The sequence below is a fragment of the Staurois parvus genome, unplaced genomic scaffold, assembly GCF_062004578.1.
Source record: "Staurois parvus isolate SC_StPar_1 unplaced genomic scaffold, SC_StPar_1.0 ptg000909l, whole genome shotgun sequence".
In the NCBI taxonomy this organism is placed as follows: domain Eukaryota; kingdom Metazoa; phylum Chordata; class Amphibia; order Anura; family Ranidae; genus Staurois; species Staurois parvus.
In genome coordinates, this window is record NW_028318705.1 from 367,527 (window position 1) to 390,348 (window position 22,822).

Consider the following 22,822-nt stretch of genomic DNA (forward strand, 5'->3'; position numbering starts at 1 on the left):
ATATTCAGAAATTTGTACAAACTTTTCCCTGAAAGACTTCTATTTTCAGTTAAAAGGGACTCCGTCTTCCCCACGTACTTTCCTACCGGCCAAAAAGACTGCTTAAAAAAAAAAAAAAAAAAAAGGAAGTGGCCCATACAAGGTGCAGTCAGGATCACAAATCAAAGGCTTTGTAGAAATCTCCTTTAAAGACAATCTATACTAAAGCCAGCCATAGATGGGTAGAATTGCGAATGACAACTCCTCGGGAAAGAAGGTTCCAAGTCTGTTTGTTTATCTAATCAGTAGTGGGGTCAAATCGAATTTTCTTGTCAGTGTGGTTGAAAACAAAGGTCGAAGGAGCGGGATGGAAAATATTACTCGAGCAAACACATTTCAAACAGTAGATCATAAGCGAAATCTCCTGCGCTCAAGGACCCAGGCGGGTGGCGAATAGATGGAACCAGACCTGGAAAGATGGACCACCAATGCATGTAGAGTTGTGCAGCTCCAAATAATGCTGGGGAAGCCCGACCAATACTGCAAATCGAAACAAAAACGAGAAGCGCACCAACCTTGCGCATTACCTCAGTAACCAAAGTTTATTAATTATAAAATAATACAAACAGCGAATAAAATCAGGCATGTAAGTCCTCAGAGGGACCTGAAAGATAAAGATCCCATCACATGGGGGTGGATACTCAGCACAGCTGACGCGTTTCGAAGGGCTACTAGCTCTGATGAAGGGATGCCCTTCGAAACGCGTCAACTGTGCTGAGTATCCACCCTCATGAAGGGATCTTTATCTTTCAGGTCCCTCTGAGGACTTACTCACAAACCGCGAATAAAATCAGGCCTGTAAGTCCTCAGAGGGACCTGAAAGATAAAGATCCCATCATGGGGGTGGATACTCAGCACAGCTGACACGTTTCGAAGGGCATCCCTTCTTCATCAGAGCTAGTAGCCCTTCGAAACACGTCAGTGTGCTGAGTATCCACCCTCATGATGGGATCTTTATCTTTCAGGTCCCTCTGAGGACTTACATGCCTGATTTTATTCGCGGTTTGTGAGTAAGTCCTCAGAGGGACCTGAAAGATAAAGATCCCATCATGGGGGTAGATACTCAGCACAGCTGACGTGTTTTGAAGGGCATCCCTTCTTCATCAGAGCTAGTAGCCCTTCGAAACGCGTCAGCTGTGCTGAGTATCCACCCTCATGATGGGCTCTTTATCTTTCAGGTCCCTCTGAGGACTTACATGCCTGATTTTATTCGCGGTTTGTGAGTATTATTTTATAATTAATAAACTTTGGTTACTGAGGTAATGCGCAAGGTTGGTGCGCTTCTCGTTTTTGTTTCGATTTACATTTCAAACAGTGTATGTGGTTTCTATTCGGTAAAAAAGTCCATTTATTAGAAAGTAAAATGTTAAAAAGCACAGAAAATGTATTCTGAGAATCTCCTGAGATTTTTCATACAGTTTTCCGTATGGATTTTCCTAAGAATTTTTGTCCATAAATACTACCCATGTATGGTCAGCTTAAAATTTGCTAAAATTGTTAATTGTAAAAAAAAAAAAAAAAAGAAGGATTGAAATATTTACCTTTCCTAAAGAAAATAGTGCCTACTATCAGCAGCATTCAATCAGTGCTTGCAGCCAATAGCTGAAGTGCTGATCTGTGTATTCTGACAGGGGGCAGCACCTGTAGGGGTCACTTCCCCCATTGACCAATGTAAGGACCTGCAACATAAAACCACAATTTCAGTCTTCATTTCTTTTGGCCATTATTCTTCTTAGTTTAATTTGAAGATCATTACAAATTTTTTTTTTGGTTGTATAGGGTAGGGAGGGGTTAACCTCTGGGGGTCAAATGGACTGAGCATGCCACTTAAATTTTTCTTCTATTATATCTACAACCTTCCAACCACATTAATATACAATGAGCCATAGAAATAATAATTTTTTATTTAGGAGTTCCTTGAGATCTGATTTCTTTACAGGGTTTCTCCAAGGTATAGAGGATGAGAATGGCTGACCTGAGCATTCACCGATTTACTTGACACCTAACCTTTCCTAATGTTCGTTAAAGTGGTTGTAAAGGCTCAGGGTTTCCATGAAGGAAGGTAAAAAATATAAAAAAAAAAAAAACAACCTTCTCTGTGCAGCGTCCCCTCCAGCCCCCCCGTAATACTCACCTAAGCCCCCTCTCGATCCAGCGATGTACACTGGAGTCTTGGCTATCCTGGGACTCCCTCTCCTCAATGGCTGAGACAGAAGTGGGAGCCATTGGCTCCCACTGCTGTCAATCACAGCCAATGAGAAGAGAGAAGGAGTGGGGCCAATCCATGGCTCTGTGTGTCAATGGATACATGGAGCATCAGGTGCCCCCATAGCAAAGTGCTTGGTGTAGGGGCACCCTGACAGGAGGGAGGGGCTAGGAGTGCTAGCAGGGGACCAGAGAAGAGGAGGATCACAGAAGAGGAGACATGTTTGTTATTTTAAAGAAGAAAAAAAAACGCCTTTAGAATCACTTTAAGGGCTCGCTCACACTTGACTAACTTCTAACTCTTCCCAAAGGCCCCTATAGCTTTTGACAGGCATTAGAAAGGTGTTTGGGAACAGTTTTTAATGCTCCTCAAACGCCCTATGTGCATTTTTGAGGTGTTTTCCAAGCGTTAAAACCGCACTACAAACGCCAATAATGAAGTTAATGGTATTAACGCCCCACAAACGCCTGCCAAATAGTGTTTGAAGAGCGTCACCATAGGCTTGAATGGGAGGCGCTGAAAGGCTTCAGCTCCTCCTGACTTAACAAGAGGCGTCAATTTTGCTGCGACGTTTACGCTTCAGTGTGAACAGCATGGTGTGCTGCCATGTGTATAATGTTCATAGGCATTTGAGGGGCGTTTTCAACGCTCCTCAAACACCTGCAAAACGCCTGCCTACAAAGCTAGTGTGAACTTAGCCCAAGTCCAAACTTTTTTCTTTAATTATGAAAAGGATTAGAATGGCCAAACCCAGAGGGCCGAGTCCCTTCTTAGCTTCTTACGTTTTCGGACTTCTCCACCATAGACTTCCCCATGCCCAGTTCTATTCCTGTCCATATGGAGTTATTCCCACTGCTGCATTCCCAGTATTGTACAATAATTCCAGCAGGGAGAGCAAGACCTCTTGTTAATGGCCTTAGTGTCTTGACCCTAAGACAAAAAAAAAACACAACTTGATGTTTTAATTCCCCCCACATCTACCAGATTTGGTTAGAATTTGCTAAGTGGTAAACACATCTGGTACAGAATCATATACACCCCAAAAGCACATTTAGACCTATCTGGCCCAATGTGTTAATGCCTGCTATGTTCATCTGAATGGGCTGTGCCAAAACACCCGAACGGATCTCAATACTGGACCTGTGCCATTTTTTAATCTCGATGCAGCGCACAATATTGCCTCATTATGCACTTTGCAATGCAGGCATATTGGAAGGACCATTAAAAATGCATGTTACTGCAACACCATAGGTCTAGATGGGCCCTTAGGGCTTGAGTTGATGGCGTTTTGCTTGCATTAGAACTGCTTTTCTCTCAATTCAGGTCAATCAGAATGTATAAATCAGGTTGATACTGCTTAGAAAGTGCCCACTGCAGTGGGGCCCCAAATTGAACAGCAAGTGATCAAAGATCAGGCAACTTGCTGGACAGGTCATTATCAAATTGTAGGAAGCAGTTTGGACCCTTTAGGGCAGTGGGTCTCAACCTGTGGGTCGCGACCCCTTTGGGGGTTGAACGACCCTTTCACCTAAGACCATCAGAAAACACATATTTCCGATGTGTAAAGAGCAGCTACTGTGTAGAAAGCAGCTGCTGTGTTGAAAGCAGCTACTGTGTTGAAAGCAGCTACTGTGTTGAAAGCAGCAGTATTGGAGGTAAAACGACACTCACGAATTATAATTACTGGGTAAATAATTTTATGGTTGGGGGTCACCACAACATGAGGAACTGTATTAAAGGGTCACGGCATTAGGAAGGTTGAGAACCACTGCTTTAGGGCAAGCAGAAGGATCAGTTGGGTAGTCAAAGTGGCTCCTGGTAGTTTATTGGGGACCTGCCAAATAAAGAAAAGGCATTGCAAAACTAACAGGGGATAAAAGAGTCGTGGTGTCAGATGGGCATGGCAATGAGTCTTTCAGTCTGAAACATCCCAACGAACTTACCTGCAATACCTCCTCCTACACGTGTCAATGTTTTTAACAGCTTTTCCCAGATGCGACGCACATCACATCCAACAAGATTCCTAATGTGGCAAGCTGAACTACATTTCCCAAGATGCCAAGGGAATTCACTGAAGTGGGGCCAATCAAAGGCTGCCCACAGAAGGAAATGTGACATCAGCATGTCACTGCTCCCTTTAATCAACTACATGGAGGAGGTTATGTGAGCAGGAGCCATCACTCCATAGGGAGAGAACAGCAGTACCCGGTTGTGACAGGAGTCACTTTGGGTGGGGGGCCCATGGAACCCAGCTCACTTTGGAGAGGTGGGGAGACCCCTATCTCAGCTCCCCATATCCCTATTATGTGTAAGTCACCCTGTGCCTGTTAGGGGTACAGAGTGATCTGTCCTAATATTGGGGTGGGGGGTTGTTGATTGTTTAATGTCATGTGGTTGCATCCCATTGTTCTATTGTGTGTCTTGCTTGGGAGCAAACTATTATGGGATGTATGTGTTTGTGTATTGGCTTGGTGGGGGGTGTTTCCAGCAGCCCTCCCTCCTGATGGGACTGTCTGTTGGTGTGTCTCTTATTACTTAAGGTAGATTGCCCTGCCCTGTGTCATTATGCAGGGAGAGGGGGATTGTTCCCTTGAATATATATATATCTTGTATCTGTGTTAAAATAAAGTAGTCTATTTCCTGGTTTACTTCAAGACTGGTGTCGTCTAGTCTTGTATGGTCTGCTGTGGTGTCTGTGGTCGGTGTTCGGATAGGGAAGCGATATTATAAACGGAAGTACCCAAGCGCAGACTGGGTCGGTTCCGTTACACCAGTCACATGAACAAGAACCATGAACCAGAAGGAATAGGGTAAATACTGGAGAGGGAAAACTGAATGAAAGCACACATTGTAAAATAAAAGACCAGCGTTTTAGAAGACGGCTTGTAGTTCTCAGTAGATTTCCAGGGTGCTGATCAGCTCCCTTGTAGTTCAGCGACAGTTCCTTGTAGCTGAGTAACTGTTTGCCTGCACAGAGATCATGGGTGCAATGCTCTGCAGGCTCAATGTTTCAAAAAAAAAAAACGACCTCAATAAATGGAGATTTTTGTTTACCTGCAAAATTATGTGCATTTAAATTTTTTTTTTTAAAGGTGAATCCTTTAAGCTAAACGGCAGAACTAGGACTCAAAAAGTGTCACAACATGTTTCGTCTTTCTATAACCATCTTACAGCACCACCAGAGCCTCTCGAAACATTCTGACTTTTATTAAGCAACCAATCACCAGGTCCGAGATGTGGCAATCCAGGTCTAAATGCGTCAGAATTTGCATAGGTGTTTGGTGGCACGGTCAGGATTACTGGAATATAGAAAGATCTGGAACATTATAGTGCCTGTTATCTGCTGTGTGACCGAGTCTAGGGTGATCTATCCAGTACAGGTACAGGTTATGATCTTTCCATCTCTTGCTTCCCAGGACATGAGCGTCGGTCATGCAAGCTGTATTAGAATGTATACGAGGGGGTGGAGCTTATGCTAAGTTCAAATATACGCCAAGACAAGGGTAGTGCCTACCTGTCTTGCCATCCTTCCCAGAACTAACTCTACTAATGAATGAAAAGTCCATTCAAAAGGCCAGATCAATTACTAAGCTGAAAAAAATATTACACAGAAATATAAACTGTGCTATTAACAAATGAAAAAACACTTTCAGGTGGCCGCAGCAGGCACCAGTATCAGAAATTCATAATCCAGCCACAACTTTACACCGCCTACTCAGACCATGTGGGACCCCTGCGGTCATGACTTCACGTGAAGAGGCCAGGCCCGGAGGGAAGTAAAGTAAAGACACGGAATATGGCAGCTGGATATTGGATTGGCATGTACCGACGGAGGACGCTGGCTTTGCTCGGCTGTGCTGAAGTTTGATGAACCAGGAACATCACCGTGTGTTTCTGGAGCTATTTATTTACAGAAGGTTTCCCCGCAGTCACACAACGCAGGTCACTAACAGGCCGGGAACACACTGCAAGACAAAACAATCACAATATTTCATGGATGTTGTAAAAAGACAACTATCTTCTTACTTGAAGACACTGATGTTATTTATGTCAAAACTGGGCCCCCAAACCAACTCAGGCCCTAAGTGGTATTAAACCCTAAAGCAAACATTTCTTATATTGCAGTTTACCAATTCTTAGAAGTGATGGCTGCATTCGTTTTCAGGCTCTTTCCTTTATTTTCACCTGGTGATCTGGTCAGTGAGTCTGTTGTTTTTCAAAAGTACAAGCTCTTTTGCAAATGTAGCAGTGAAGCAGCCCACAGAACAAAAAAAAAAAAAAGACTCAGTTCCTCCATCCACACACTCCATGTGGATGAGGGAATCCTCCCCACTAAGGTATTGTATTCTGACAAGCGGGGAAGGCTTCCCCGCTGTCAGATTACATAGATCAGAGCTGCTGGCTTTAGCTGTCAGTGCTGGTCAAGCAGGGAAACGGACAACGGACAGACTGGTTGTACAGAAGTCAATCAGCAGATTGACTTCTGAACAAACCATCTGCCTATACATGGATCAAAGTTCACCTGGCCCTTGCTGAACCAGCAGAATGTCAATCCGTGTATGACCAGCTTTAGAGGGAGGAGACAAACCATTTATCAATGACAGGGGTGCTTACAATGATCCGTTTCTATTTATGTTTGTAAAACCTTTATCCCCAAAGGGGAAAAAAAAAACCCACAACTTCTAACTACTTATACAGTTTGGCTTCAGTTTGTTAGTGTATCCAAACCTGCGGTTTAGTGTATCCAAACCTCCCCCCAAACTGTATGAAGAAGCACAGGGGGTATCTGTAGACAACAGCATTGGCAGAGTGGGGAGTATTCTAATACAGGAGGTGTGTCACTTGCCAGATCACCAGGTGAAAACAGAGGGGAAAAGCCTAGAAAAAAGAAAACTAATGCAGCCACCACATCTAATGATTGGCAAGCTGCAATATATTACATTTTTGATTTTGGGTTTCACGCCACTTTAAAGTAGAACTGTGGCCAGGCTATGGACTTACAAACATATTGTTACAGTAGGTGCACACCCTAACTAAATGACATCCAATTTGCTAAAGTGCTATGTATCAAAGGCCTGCCCTAGAAAAAAAAAAAAAACCCAACATATTTCACCTTGTTTTATGTGTTGTTTCTCAATTTGCTAAAGTGCTCTGTATCAAAGGCCTGCCCTGGGGAAAAATATAAAAAAAAACAAAAAAAAAAAAAAAACAACACACTTCACCTTCTTTTAGGTGTTGTTTCTCAGTGCTGCTGATCTCCTGCAGCCACTTCTGCACAAAGGTATAAATTGAAATGTCCATAGCCTGTCCACAGTAATGATCCCATTAATGTAAGCTCAATGATGGCTCAGCTTGTACAAAGCCTAACAGCTCTCCTTTTCCCTCTTCATGCTACCTATACCCAATACATGAAATATTTGGCTTTAAAAAGGATACTAAGCAAGTTGTTAAAAAAGGGGTTCCTAGGGACATAGATGTGCATTCGCCAGACTATGTGGTGCTCCCGTCCTCTTCTGAGCAAGCAGGTCTGTGTGAAACTTAGCAAGTATGTCCTATATTTTTTATTTCATAGGCTTCAATAGATAAGCAGTCTGCAGCTTTTCCATGGGGTCTATGCAGAAAAAGCCCCACATGTACAGTACGGTATCTGGCTCAAGGGAAATTGAAACTCCTGCACCAGATCACCCCCTGATCTAATGTGTCCAAAAATTTGGGCTGCTAAAGTTATACATAAATGTTATTTCAAACAAACGTGCCGCACGTTTATTTAAAATATGTTTTTTTGCACATTGATTTGAGTATGTGTAGGGTGGGAGCAGTCTTCAACTTGGAGAATTTACAGGTGAAACTCGAAAAATTAGAATATCGTGCAAAAGTTCATTTATTTCAGTAATGCAATTTAAAAGGTGAAACTAATATATGAGATAGACTCATTACATGCAAAGCAAGATAGTTCAAGCCGTGATTTGTCATCATTGTGATAATTATGGCTTACAGCTCATGAAAACCCCAAATCCACAATCTCAGAAAATGAGCCGAGAATATTGCACCTTTTCACAATACTCTCAAAGTGTCCCACTCTAATCAGCTAATTAAGCCATAACACCTGCAAAGGGTTCCTGAGTCTTTAAATGGTCTCTCAGTCTGGTTCAGTAGGAATCACAATCATGGGAAAGACTGCTGACCTGACAGTTGTGCAGAAAACCATCATTGACACCCTCCATAAGGAGGGAAAGCCTCAAAAGGGAATTGCAAAAGAAGTTGGATGTTCCCAAAGTGCTGTATCAAAGCACATTAATAGAAATTTATGTGGAAGGGAAAAGTGTGGAAGAAAAAGGTGCACAAGCAGCAGGGATGACCGCAGCCTAGAGAGGATTGTCAGGAAAAGGCCATTCAAAAGTGTTGGGGACTTTCACAAGGAGTGGACTGAGGCTGGAGTCAGTGCATCAAGAGCCACGACACACAGACGGATCCTGGACATGGGCTTCAAATGTCGTATTCCTCTTGTCAAGCCGCTCCTGAACAACAAACAACGTCAGAAGCGTCTTACCTGGGCTAAAGAAAAACAGATCTGGTCTGTTGCTCAGTGGTCCAAAGTCCTCTTTTCTGATGAGAGCAACCTTTGCATCTCATTTGGAAACCAAGGACCCAGAGTATGGAGGAAGAATGGAGAGGCACACACTGCAAGATGCTTGAAGTCCAGTGTGAAGTTTCCACAGTCTGTGTTGATTTGGGGAGCCATGTCATCTGCTGGTGTTGGTCCACTGTGCTTCATTAAGTCCAGGGTCAACGCAGCCATCTACCAGGAGATTTTGGAGCACTTCATGCTTCCTTCCGCAGACGAGCTTTATGGGGATGCTGACTTCATTTTATAGCAGGACTTGGCACCTGCCCACACTGCCAAAAGCACCAAAATCTGGTTCAATGACCGTTGGGTTACTGTGCTTGATTGGCCAGCAAACTCGCCTGACCTGAACCCCATAGAGAATCTATGGGGCATTGCCAAGAGAAAGATGAGAGACATGAGACCGAACAATGCAGAAGAGCTGAAGGCCGCTATTGAAGCATCCTGGTCTTCCATAACACCTCAGCAGTGCCACAGGCTGATAGCTTCCATGCCACGCCGCATTGAGGCAGTAATTGCTGAAAAAGGGGCCCAAACCAAGTACTGAGTACATATGCATGCTTATACTTTTCAGAGGTCCGATATTGTTCTATGTACAATCCGTGTTTTATTGATTGCATGTAATATTCTCATTTTCTGAGATTGTGGATTTGGGGTTTTCATGAGCTGTAAGCCATAATCATCACAATGATGACAAATCACGGCTTGAACTATCTTGCTTTGCATGTAATGAGTCTATCTCATATATTAGTTTCACCTTTTAAGTTGCATTACTGAAATAAATTAACTTTTGCACGATATTCAAATTTTTTTGAGTTCCACCTGTATATTGGTTTTTGGTGTTATTCAATTATATATTTTTTTTCTCACTTTTTTATTATTTTGTGCTGCTGGCAAGATTTTATTGTTTTTTTATATACAAATGTTAACTTTTCCCTCTAAAAAAAATAGCGCCACCCCCACCTGAGCATCCCGAATCGTTCTTTTCAAGAATAGGTGACTGCACTGACCAACAGGGTGGCTTGGGAGGAAGAAAGGGGTGGAACCAAGCATGACTTTTATTAGAATGGTATAGAACACCATAAAACTCCAGTTGCTGTTGTCTTTGGGATCACTGATGGTTTTAAAGCGTAATTCTAGTAATTTTACAAAAAGTGCAGGCACGCTATGAGTTTCCTCCAATTAGGTGCATGTCACCTCTGCTCCATCTCTATTATTAATATGTGACAGGTTTATTGCATTCCCAGAGAATACACTTTGGCTGTGAGAGGCACGCAGAGCAACTATGCCCGCCCTTCCCCTCTGCTGCCCATTCACAGAAGCCCTTGTAATTTGTGAATGAGTTCACATAATATGAAAGCTTCTGTAAATGGGCAGAAGCAGGGGAGGGGTGGGCATAGCAGCTCTGGCAACTCTGCTCATGATGGAGCTGCGACCACAGCAAGCAGTGCCTGGCAGTTATCTTTCTGGAGCACAATAAACCTGTCTGATGTACAGGGAAGGAAATAAGTATTTGATCCCCTGCTGATTTTGAATGTTTGCCCACTCACAAAGAAATGATCAGTCTAAAAATCGAATGGTAGGTGTATTGTAACACTGAGAGACAGAATAGCAACAAAAAATTCTGCAGAAATGCATGTCTAACAAATGATGACTGATTTGCATGTTCATGAGGGAAATAAGTATTTGATCCCCTATCATTCAGCAGCATTTCTGGCTACCAGGTGTCTTTCATACAGGTAACAAGCTGAGATTAGAAGCAGTCCCTTAAAGGGAGTTCTGCTAATCTCATTTTGTTCCCTGTATAAAAGACACCTGTCCACAGGAGCAATCAAACAATCAGATTCCAAACTCTCCACCATGGCAAAGACCAAAGAGCTGTCCAAGGATGTCAGGGACAAGATTGTAGACCTACACAAGGCTGGACTGGGCTACCAAACTATATCCAAGCAGCTTGGTGAGAAGGTGATAACAGTTGGTGCAATCATTCGCAAAAGGAAGAAACACAAAACAATGATCATTTCTTTGTGAGTGGGCAAACATTCAAAATCAGCAGGGTATCAAATACTTATTTCCTTCACTGTAAATAATAGAGATCAGTCTAGAGGTGGCAGGCACCTCCTTGGACTTAACTCACGGTATGCCTGCAGTTTTTATAAAGTATCTTCAAAATGCACTTACTCCTGCTTTTGTATTTTCTCATCATAAGTTCAGTCTCAGTTGCTCAAGTTTTAAATAAGTGTAATTTAAGGGGTTAAATGTGGAGTTTTCCTTTAAATTTCCTTTCATGTAGCAATTTCTCACCATTGAAAACCCCCGACTGGCTCTGCAAATCGATGTCGGACCAAGAAGGTGGCAACAGCTTCAGCAACCTGCAAAACAGAAAGACAAAAGCAAAAGAATCGCACAAGCACTACAGCATGCTTTAGTCATTCCACAAACAGGTTATAAAACTGAGCTGACCATGGACAGGAATTGGATCTGTTTGTCAACCTTTGGATTCTACTGTTAAAGCAGAAATGTAATCTACCTCCCTACTTATATTTTGCATTCACTGCTTCCGCCTTTCCCCACTCCTAACAAAATGTTTTGATAAAACCTTTCACAACCAGTCAGTAACACAAGTAGGTGACACAATGGATCACCGGGAGGTGAAACATACACTTTATGGTCAAAGGTTTGTAGACCCCCCTGACCATCACACCTACAGTTGTGTTCAAAATAATAGCAGTGTGTTGAAAAAAGTGAATAAAGCTCAAAATCCTACTGATAGCTTTTATTTCCATCCACACAAATGCATTGGGAACACGACACATTCTATTCCAAATCAAAACATGAAGAAAAATAGATCAAAATTGTTTTGTCCTCTAAAAAAATTGAAGAAAAGTGAATATTAGACGGTTCAAAAAAAAAAAATCGCAGTGTTTGTATTCTTCTTTACAAACTCAAACAAACATTCACTATATAAACTGAAAAATGTTTGAAGATTTTGCTTTCCTTTGAATGACTTCATGAATATTTGGTTGTAGTCGCACTGTTTCTGAGAACTGCTGTACATCTGTGTTGCATGGAGTCACCCAACTTCTGGCCCCTGTGATCAGGTATTCCAGCCCAGGATGATTGGACGACATTCCACAGTTCTTCTCTATTTCTTGGTTTTGCCTCAGAAACTGCATTTTTGATGTCACCCCACAAGTTTTCTATTGGATTAAGATCCGGGGATTGGGCTGGCCACTCCATAACGTCAATCTTGTTGGTCTGGAACCAAGATGTTGCACGTTTACTGGTGTGTTTGGGGTCGTTGTCTTGTTGGAACACCCATTTCAAGGGCATTTCCTCTTCAGCATAAGGCAGCATGACCTCTTCAAGTATTCTGATGTATTCAAACTGATCCATGATCCCTGGTATGCGATAAATAGGCCCAACACCGTAGTATGAGAAACATCCCCATATCATGATGCTTGCACCACCATGCTTCACTGTCTTCACAGTGTACTGTGGCTTGAATTCAGTGTTTGGGGGTCGTCTGACAAACTGTCTCCGGCCACTAGACCCAAAAAGAACAATCTTACTTTCATCAGTCCACAAAATTTCTCTTTAGGCCAGTCATTGTGCTCTTTGGAAAATTGTAACCTCTTCAGCACATGTCTTTCTTCCAACAGTGGGACTTTGCGGGGGCTTCTTGCAGATAGCTTGGCTTCACATAGGCGTCTTCTAATTGTAACAGTCCTCACAGGGAACGTCACACCTTCTTTCATCTTCCTGGAGCCGATTGTTGGCTGAGTCCGCGCCATTTTGGCTATTCTTCTATCCATTCGAATGGTAGTTTTTCGCTTTCTTCCACGTCTTTCAGGTTTTGGTTGCCATTTTAAAGCATTTGCGATCATTTTAGCTGAGCAGCCTATCATTTTCTGCACTTCTTTATATGTTTTCCCCTCTCCAATCAACTATTTAATCAAGGTACGCTGTTCTTCTGAACAATGACTGGAACGACCCATTTTCCTCAGAATTTCAGAGAGAAATGCACTGTAACCAGCATGTACAACATTTGCTGCCTTCCTTCCTTAAATAAGGGCAATAATTGCCACCTGTTTTTCAAAGAATGAATGACCTCACTAATCGAACTCCACACTGCTATTATTTTGAACATGCCCCTTTCAATGAGTGATTCAATGACACAGAATCAGCAGCATGCATGTCATGACTGTTGGGTCTGTTGGATTTCTATTACTCTACTACACCTGCTAGTAAATTATTTGCCATGTAGAAATATCATTTCTACCAAAAACAGTGATTGATCCGGTTAGTGATGTCTGACTGCTATTACTTTGAACACAACTGTATATCAGCTTGTTGGATATCCCATTCTAAAAACCATGGACATTAATATGACGAGTCGGTCTCCTTTTGAAGCTATAAACAGTCTTTGCTCTTCTGGGTAGGATTTCCACAAGATTTTGAAGTGTGCCCCTGGAAACTTGTACTCATTCAATCAACATTGGTGAAGTCAGGTACTGATGTTGGATAAGAAGACCTGTTCCAATTCACCCCAAAGGTGTACAGTAGGGTTGGGGTTAGGGCTCTTTCAGTATACTCTAGTCCCTCCACACCAAACTCATTACACCATGTCTGGCTACAGGGTCAAAGTCATGAAAAAAAGACCTTCCCCAAACTGTCACCACAAGGTTGGAAGTGAACAAATGTCTTTGTATGGTCTAGGATTAACAATGCCCTTCGTTGAACACACTTGAACTCATCTGGAGAGGAGTTTTAGCCATATAGTGAGTGCGATGTTCAAGGGTACACAAATAATTTGGCCATTTAGTGTCTATTTAAGAATACTTCGGGGCACCAGTATGTTATGTATACATTGCTTACAGACCAATGTAACTATGTACTGTATATACCATACCTGGCCAATGCCCTGGAAGTCTAGGTAGACTCTGCTACTCCAGTGATCTCCACTTGCTGCCGGGTCCCACACCAACTGGCTGCTCTCATGTATTCTCAACACAGGAGATTGTCCACTAGGCACAAGGACCATTCAGAGAAGGCTTTGTATTTACTAAAAGCTCGTCGGCCCGGAGGCGGATCTAGTCCGTACAGGCATTGGCTCCTATTGCTGTCTATCAATCAATATTATTGCACAGGAATCAAGGTGGATTCCTGTAGTGCATACTTTGGGTACATATACACTTGGAGTGGAGTTATCCTGGAGATCCGGAGAGTAGCAGTGGGACGATCAGCTGATGTGCGGACCGTATACCAGATGATCCTTGAGGTTACCCCTAGGATGATGATGACCAGGGATGGTCTGTTACTCAAATGCGCTATCTGGTTAGTGCAATATATACTCATTCCCACACCCACTTGAAGCATGGAAGTTCACCAACTTATTATATTGGACATTTGTTGCCACTTTTGCACCATATGCGTCATACCTAGACGCGTGTCTCTTATTATATATATGACTGTGCACTTTTTGGTTATTTCTAGGTTTCTACGCAGGATGTCACTACTTCACCTTGTGACCATTTGGAAACTCGGGCCCTGCCTGAGGGCCCGGGGTCAGTAGGGGGCCCCATGAGATGCCCCTGGTACCTTTTTCATAGGCTTTTTTGAATTTGGTCAAGGACACAGGGGCCCCATGATCCCCTATTGCCCGGGGGCCCCATGAGTTGTCAGTCCGCCCCTGTACCTAGATGCTATTCACACTTGTATCCTAGTCTCATTTTAGCACATTTTATCTTTGTATGTTCATATTGATTGCTATATTAGTCTTATGTCATTGTAAAGCGCTGCATTCTTTTATATACATGTTATGTATACATTGGTTACAGACCATACCTGGCCAATGCCCTGGAAGCTGGAAGTCTAGGTAGACTCCAGTGATCTCCACTTGCTGCCGGGTCCCACACCAACTGGCCGCTCTCCTGTATTCTCAACACAGGAGACTGTCCACTTGGCACAGGGACCATTCAGAGAAGGCTTTGTATTTACTAAATGAATTTAAAGCGTCCTCTGATTGGACGAGTTGGAGAGCGTGATGTCACTGTCCCACCTCTCCACCTTGTTCAATCAGAGAACGCTTTGCTTTCATTTTAAAAATGCAAAGCATTCTCTGAATGGAGCCTATGCTGGGAAGCCGACTTCCTGTATACTGTCTACTTACCGTATTTTTCGCTCCATAAGACTCACTTTTTTCCCCCCAAAAAAGGGGGGAAAACGTCAGTGAATCTTATGGAGCAAATGTAAAGCGGCCGGTCCGGTATTTCTGCCGCCACCATGTCAGAATATCGGGCCGGCCGCTTAGCTCTTCTCTCCTGCAGGGCCTTACCTGTTCCTCGCTCCAGCGCTGCAGTCTTCCCGCGGCAGCTTCTGTGACAGCCGGGTGCCCACTGCGCATGCGTGAGAAACGCTGCACTTTTAGAATGGTCCGGTGTCTTCTGGGACACATAACAGGTCCCAAAAGGCTCCGGGCCATTCACAAAGCGCAGCGCTTCTCGCGCATGCGCAGTGGGCACCCGGCTGTCATAGAAGCTGCCGTGGGAAGAAGGAAGGACAACTCCGTGGAAGTGGGAGCGGGTACCTGTCAAATTCAGGTACCCGTTCCCCCTCCCTCCCCAAAGGTCCGCAGTCTCTGGTAATCTCCTTTACTGTCTGCAGTCTCTAGTCTTCTGTACCGTGTCCGCAGTCTCTGGTCATCCCCTGTACCGTGTCCGCAGTCTCTGGTCATCTCCTGTACCGTGTCCGCAGTCTCTGGTCATCTCCTGTACCGTGTCCGCAGTCTCTGGTCATCTCCTGTACCGTGTCCGCAGTCTCTGGTCATCTCCTGTACCGTGTGCGCAGTCTCTGGTCATCTCCTGTACCGTGTGCGCAGTCTCTGGTCATCTCCTGTACCGTGTGCGCAGTCTCTGGTCATCTCCTGTACCGTGTGCGCAGTCTCTGGTCATCTCCTGTACCGTGTGCGCAGTCTCTGGTCATCTCCTGTACCGTGTGCGCAGTCTCTGGTCATCTCCTGTACCGTGTGCGCAGTCTCTGGTCATCTCCTGTACCGTGTCCGCAGTCTCTGGTCATCCCCTGTACCGTGTCCGCAGTCTCTGGTCATCCCCTGTACCGTGTCTGCAGTCTCTGGTCATCCCCTGTACTGTGTCTGCAGTCTCTGGTCATCCCCTTTACTGTGTCTGCAGTCTCTGGTCATCCCCTGTACTGTGTCTGCAGTCTCTGGTCATCCCCTGTACTGTGTCTGCAGTCTCTGGTCATCCCCTGTACTGTGTCTGCAGTCTCTGGTCATCCCCTGTACTGTGTCTGCAGTCTCTGGTCATCTCCTGTCCTGTGTCTGTAGTCTCTGGTCATCTCCTGTACTATGTCCGCAGTCTCTGGTCATCTCCTGTCCTGTGTCCGCAGTCTCTGGTCATCTCCTGTCCTATGTCCGCAATCTCTGGTCATCCCCTGTACTGTGTCCGCAGTCTCTGGTCATCCCCTGTACTATGTCTGCAGTCCATTGGTTCAGAATATTTTTTTTCTTGTTTTTCTCCTCTAAAACCTAGGTGCGTCTTATGGTCAGGTGCGTCTTATGGAGCGAAAAATACAGAAAGTGATTTCCAGCTTCCAGGTGCATTGGTCAAGTATGGTGCATCGGCCAGGTACTGTATACACCATACCTGGAATTATTCTTTATGTACAAAACACTGTAAAATAAGGCTGGTCAAAAATAATTAGCCGTTCGTTGTTTTCTTACTTTATCCGGGGCATCTTCATGTACAGCATGACCACACTGTGGGAGGACCTGCATCTGGAACTTTCCTGTTGAGGGCAAGAAAAAAAGATTCTGTAAGCGTCTTAAATTTTAGTTTTGGAGAGTGGGGGTAAAGTTGCAACCTAAGGTCTGCTTTCAACTACAGCCTGCATCCCCGCTGGGGGAGATTACCCTTCAATTACAGTCTTGATGAAAAAAAATGTGGGTTTGATTTATGTTTAAGGGCTGTGGAAGGAGAGAAGCTCTTCATGTAACCACTCAGCAAACTAAAGTGGTTCTTTCATTAATACATCACATCATCCATTAGAACTCACTCACCCAAACAATACCTACCCATAAATTGCATACTTTCTCTAAGCTCAAATATGTTTTTCTAGATTCATGTCTTTCAGTCACATGATACAGCCCATATCTCCACACGTTACTCTTCGTGTAAAGGATTATTTTTAGTGTGTGATGAAGCTATGAGCACAAGTGTTAAATGAAAAACACATCCCCAGCATCCCTTTAATTGTGCATGTTCCTCCCTGGTGGCCACTGGGCGCTGAAGGCTTTAGCTCTGCAATGTGTTCCAGAAGCAGGACTGACAGTGTAATCAAGCAACTGATCAGCAGATTGCGCAGCCCACCTGTCAGCAGGGAACATGCACATCTAAAATGATGCTGCGGATGTGTTCTTTCATATAACACTCAGGCAAGCATGTGCAGAGTGTCAGTCGGCTTCAGGAGGAGAAACTAGGACGTCCGTAACTTCCAACTAGGGAAAAATGCAGCATGCATGATGAGACTGGCAACGCTGAGTGTGAAAGGATCAGCTGAAAAGCTCAAAGTTTCTTTTATTACTGTATTTGTAGATAGTAAATATCTGGTTGACCCTGTACTTTGTGGCAACACAATTTCGGCTGATCCCTCCACCTTCAGCATTGCCATGCTGAAGATGGAAGTACAGCGAAATTACAGCGTCAGATATTTACGATCTAACAATATAGCAATAAAAGAAACTTTCGAGCCCAATTCATTTAAGAGGCAATGACACAAATTATTTTTGGTTTACTGACAATTTAAATGTATTTTCAAAATGAAAGCAGTGTCAGCCCCTGAATGTGACTTGGTATCAGTCTCTTGCAATCCACTGCACAGCACCACTCAGACTGGGAGAGGAAGAAGCAGAACAAAAAAAAAAGAAAAAAAAACAATGAGTTGTGTTGCAATGCAAAAAGCTATACCGATAGGAGGAAAGAGCAGAGTGACAGAGAGATGAGCTCAAGAAAGAAAGAGGGGCAATTTTTGTACACTACTGATTTATGTTACCGTAGATAAAAAGGAAACCAAGTCCCAAATGGTACTTCTATGGCTGCACAGCAGAGATTGAAAACCAATCAATTAAAAAGTACCATTGAAATGTTTTTTCCTTGTTTCTTTGCAGTCAAGTGACTGCTATCCCTCACTGCTTGTCCTTTTATCAGGGAGGGAGGGAGGAGCTATATGTTCCTTATCTGGACTGAGCATTGTCAATGGCAGCCACAAGAGCACATTCGCACTGGAGGAAGCCTTCACAGACAGAATGGCTTCCTATTGGAGCATGGCAGCTTCCAGTTGCTGACAACACCTAGAGGATTGTCTGTTTCATTAGCGGCTGAATAGCATTGCCAGTCCTGCGTGGAAAATCAGCTTATAATGAGGGAAGTGGCAGGATCGCTGGGTAATATCTTGAAAAAATAGAATTTCACCCTAGAATTAATTTATGAACATTAAAAACAGCCATATAACACATGTGCCTTGATAAATGCATAGCCACATTGTTGACATCTGTCCACAATCAGAACTGGAAACTGCTGGCAATGCAACTGAGTGACACTGGGAGTTGCATGGTGTCGCTTCTAAATGGCTGGCAGCGGTTTACTGGACAGACGGGGCCCCAGCAGGCATCAAACAAGGTGCTATGTGTTTATCAAGGTTCAAAAATTACAAGAATGTAGATTAGAGCACTGAGTATCATTCTTACCCTGCATCTGCCCTATTGTGAGGTCTTTATCCAGTCTGTCAACTCCTAAAAAAGGGAGGCAAACAAGATAAATGAACACAAAGCAATGGGATGCATCTGAAGCTACTGTTTACAGAACTGACAGCAGATAATGAAGGGTGGACCATACCATGCACAGTGTGGGGGTGGCTTACCTGCCAGGAGAAGTTGTTTAGGGATTGGACAGCTGAGAAAGAGGTTGGAGAGCCCCCGGAACCAGCCTTCCCAGTATTTCTCCGTTTTGGACAGCTCGATCCTCCAGGTATAAGGACGTTCCTTCTTGGTCTAAATGGTGGAAGATTTAAACAGAACAATGAAGCAACATGGAACCTGAACCTGACGTAGTGTGCCGTACAGAACAAACAGCACAGTGTACAGAGTGAGGCAGTGTGCCGTACAGAACAAACAGCACAGTGTACAACACAGGACAGTATATACAGTGGAACGCTGTGCAGCACTCAATGTACAGCACACTGTATAGAATGTACAGCACAGCATTTACAGTACAGAATTGTGCAGTACAGCATGTTCAGCACAGTGTATAGAGTGACGCAGTGTGCAGTGAAAAATGTACAGTACAGGGTATAGAGTGAAGTAGTGTGCAGTAAAGAATTTACAGCACAGGGTATAGAATGGAGCAGTGTGCAGTGAAGAATGTACAGTACAGTGTATAGAGTGGCGCAGCGAGCAGTACAGAATTGTAAAGCATAGTGTATAGAGTGGAGCAGCCAGCGGTACATATTGTACAGCACAGGGTACAGAGTGGAGCAGTGCACGGTAAAGAACATACAGCACAGGGTATAGAGCAGAGCAGCAAGCAGTAGAGATTGTACAACACAGTGTATAGAGTGGAGAAACAAGTAGTACAGAATTGTAAAGCACAGTGTACAGAGTGGAGCAGCAAGCAGTACATATTGTACAGCACAGTGTACAGAGTGGAGCAGCAAGCAGTACATATTGTACAGCACAGTGTACAGAGTGGAGCAGCAAGCAGTACATATTGTACAGCACAGTGTACAGAGTGGATCAGTGCACAGTAAAGAATAGAGCAGCAAGCAGTAGAGATTGAACAGCACAGTGTATACAGGGAATGGTGTACAGTATAAAACATACAGGAAGGTGTACAGGATGGAGGGGCTTGCAGTATAGAAGGTATGGCATAGTTTATAAATTTGAGTTGTAGAACATATCCATACACAGTTAAAGATGAAAAACACAAAACAAATGTGCGCTACCAAAACAACTAAGATATATTAATATAAAATAAAAACAAAAAATAAAGACCAAAAGAGTTGCTGCAAAACACAGTGTTCCCACACCAAATTAAACCGATAATAAATAATTAGTGTTGCGCTCTGTGACACAAATCAATCACAATATAGTTAAAACACATAATTCATATAGTAAATAATGATAAACAGTTTTGTATATTTCAAAAAGTTCAACTTGCTGGTGTCAGTACTCCACACATATTCATGTGCTCCAACAAAATTGAAAAATGCTCCACCACCAGAAAAAGTGGCCGCTAACCTGAATGATTTGACGCTTTTTACGTTTTGTTGGAGCACATGAACATGTGTAGACCACTGACACCAGCAAGTTGAACTTTTTGAGGTACACAAGACTGTTTATCATTTATTCATTCACATGGGCCTTACTATAAGAATTATTTGTTTTAACTACCGTATTTTTCGCTCCATAAGATGCACTCCCAACTCCCCCCAAAAAAATGGGGAAAAATGTCTGTACGTCTTATGGAGTGAATATGGAGCGGCCGGTGTTAGAATACCAGGCCAGCCGGCCGTTTGGCTCTACTGTACAGAAGAACCTGCTCCTCGATCCTACCTGTTCCTCGGTTCAGCAGTGTACTGCTTTCACCGGCCGTCTTCTCTCCCCGGCACCTTCAGTGTGGGCACCCGGCTGTGAAAGCTTGCGGCTTCACAGCCAAGTGCCCACTGCGCATGTGCGAGAAGCGCTGCGCTTTGTGAATGGCCACCTGTAGTCTTCTGAGACCTGTCACGTGTCCTACAAGATTACAGGGAGGACAACTCTGTGAAAGTGGGAACCTATCAAATTGGGGTCGGGGTCCACCCCCCCACTTGCTCTCCAAAGGTCGGCAGCCTCTGGTCGTCTCCCGTACTGTGTCGGCAGCCTCTGGTCGTCTCCCGTACTGTGTCCGCAGCCTCTGGTCGTCTCCCGTACTGTGTCCGCAGCCTCTGGTCGTCTCCCGTACTGTGTCCGCAGCCTCTGGTCGTCTCCCGTACTGTGTCCGCAGCCTCTGGTCGTCTCCCGTACTGTGTCCGCAGCCTCTGGTCGTCTCCCGTACTGTGTCCGCAGCCTCTGGTCGTCTCCCGTACTGTGTCCGCAGCCTCTGGTCGTCTCCCGTACTGTGTCCGCAGCCTCTGGTCGTCTCCCGTACTGTGTCCGCAGCCTCTGGTCGTCTCCCGTACTGTGTCCGCAGCCTCTGGTCGTCTCCCGTACTGTGTCCGCAGTCTCTGGTCATCCCCTGTACTGTGTCCGCAGTCTCTGGTCATCTCCTGTACTGTGTCCGCAGTCTCTGGTCAATTTTTGTCACAGAGCAGCGCAACACTAATTATTTATTAGTGATATCCATATACAGTGTCCACAATACAGATATGCGGAGTAATGGACATACAGAAGGGAGCAGTATGAAGTATATAACAGAGATACTTATGTACAGTGGAGTAGAATGTCCTCAAAACAGAAACGTTAGGATAGAAAAGACTATTGCTAAGTATGGGTGCCCCGACAACTGGTGCACAAGCAGATGGGCAGAATGTGCGACTGACGCATAGATGGAAAGGAATTTATGATGAGCTCTCACTGCCCTCCCTATAGAACTCAATGCTATACCTATCCTGCAGCTTGTTACATCAGGTCCGCTGTTACCTGGCTGAGAACAGAGACTTGGCAGACCACAAATCATACCCGAATCCCCACTCCCAATCTGAATCTTTTACTTGCCTTGTGCTGAGACAGCTGCATACTTGACTACCTCATAGCCCTGGACTAATTCAGGCCATACATGGTTCGAACTCCAAACGATTTTCGTGCAAAATCAGACCTAAGAATAAAAGGCCTATTTTCGCTCTGTTAGTGGGGCAATGGCATTGGCCAATTTTTGTGGTTCCTCCCCATTTCGATTATCGTGCAAGCTGGAAAATTTGTGAAAAACGACGGATTTTCAAAATCATTGGTGGCACCATCGGATTACAGAACAAACAACGTTTTGATTTTTGGATAGAAAATAGTTTGGAATTCGAACCATGTATGGCCTGTATAAGAGCCCAATTACTGCTTCTTGGGTTTAGTACAGGTGATGTGTAAACCAGTCCCATCAGCTTCTGATCAATAGTATCACTCAGGCATGCACAAGCACACTATGGTCAAAACGGTGAGGGAGAGACATCCCATACTCCTAGCTACCTCAGTATCATCCTCCTTCTTCCTTTTATTGATGGACTGGCCTCCATTTTCTTCCTCATCCTCCTCCTCTTCCTCGATAATACCTTCCACTATAGCTTTGGGCCCCTCAGGACTTGAGTCTTCTTCACATCTATGGAGTAGAGAGGTTCTCCAATGAGTACATTTCAGGAAACTCCAGGGCTCCAGACAGAGGCTTTGACTCAATACTTACTGCTTGACTTGTCCAGCCATGGAGACGCGGGCCGAGTCCAGATTCCTGATCTGACCGCTCTTCACACTATGGACAGTAAAGGAGGATTATTCTCAAGATTTATTTTTATGCCATCTATATAGGGATACATGCCGTATGTAAAACATTTGTGTAGTTTTAACCACTTGAGCTCCAGAGGATTTACCCCCCTTAATGGCCTCTTTTTGCTACTCGGCGCTGCACTAATTCAACTGATAATTGCGCGGTCATGCAATGCTGCACCCAAACTAAATTTACGTCCTTTTTTTCAAACAAATAGAGCTTTCTTTCGGTGGTATTTGATCACCTGTGCGCTTTTTATTTTTCACGCTATAAACAAAAAAAGGCCAAAAATTTTGAAGAAAAACAATATTTTTTATTTTCAGCTATAAAAAATATATAGTAAACTCAAAGTTGGTTATAAATTTAGGCCAAAATGTATTCTGCTCCATGTTTTTGGTAAAAAAAATCCCAATAAGTGTATATTGATTGCTT

The 22,822-nt window shown here is 43.9% G+C and overlaps 1 protein-coding gene across 1 annotated transcript in view; it reads right to left on the reverse strand.

Annotated features, from left to right (window-relative positions):
• Nucleotides 1–5,391: 5,391 nt before the first annotated feature.
• PPME1 (protein phosphatase methylesterase 1) overlaps nucleotides 5,392–22,822 on the reverse strand; it is a 61,835-nt gene continuing 44,404 nt past the window's right edge. The window contains exons 9-15 of the mRNA XM_089656478.1: nucleotides 22,310–22,375; nucleotides 22,099–22,228; nucleotides 18,807–18,936; nucleotides 18,634–18,678; nucleotides 16,612–16,676; nucleotides 11,175–11,242; nucleotides 5,392–6,210 (exon numbers count right to left, since the gene is read on the reverse strand). Of these exons, the coding sequence (XP_089512604.1) occupies nucleotides 6,192–6,210; nucleotides 11,175–11,242; nucleotides 16,612–16,676; nucleotides 18,634–18,678; nucleotides 18,807–18,936; nucleotides 22,099–22,228; nucleotides 22,310–22,375 (523 nt within the window). The 3' untranslated portion in view covers nucleotides 5,392–6,191. The remainder of the gene's footprint in view (nucleotides 6,211–11,174; nucleotides 11,243–16,611; nucleotides 16,677–18,633; nucleotides 18,679–18,806; nucleotides 18,937–22,098; nucleotides 22,229–22,309; nucleotides 22,376–22,822) is intronic.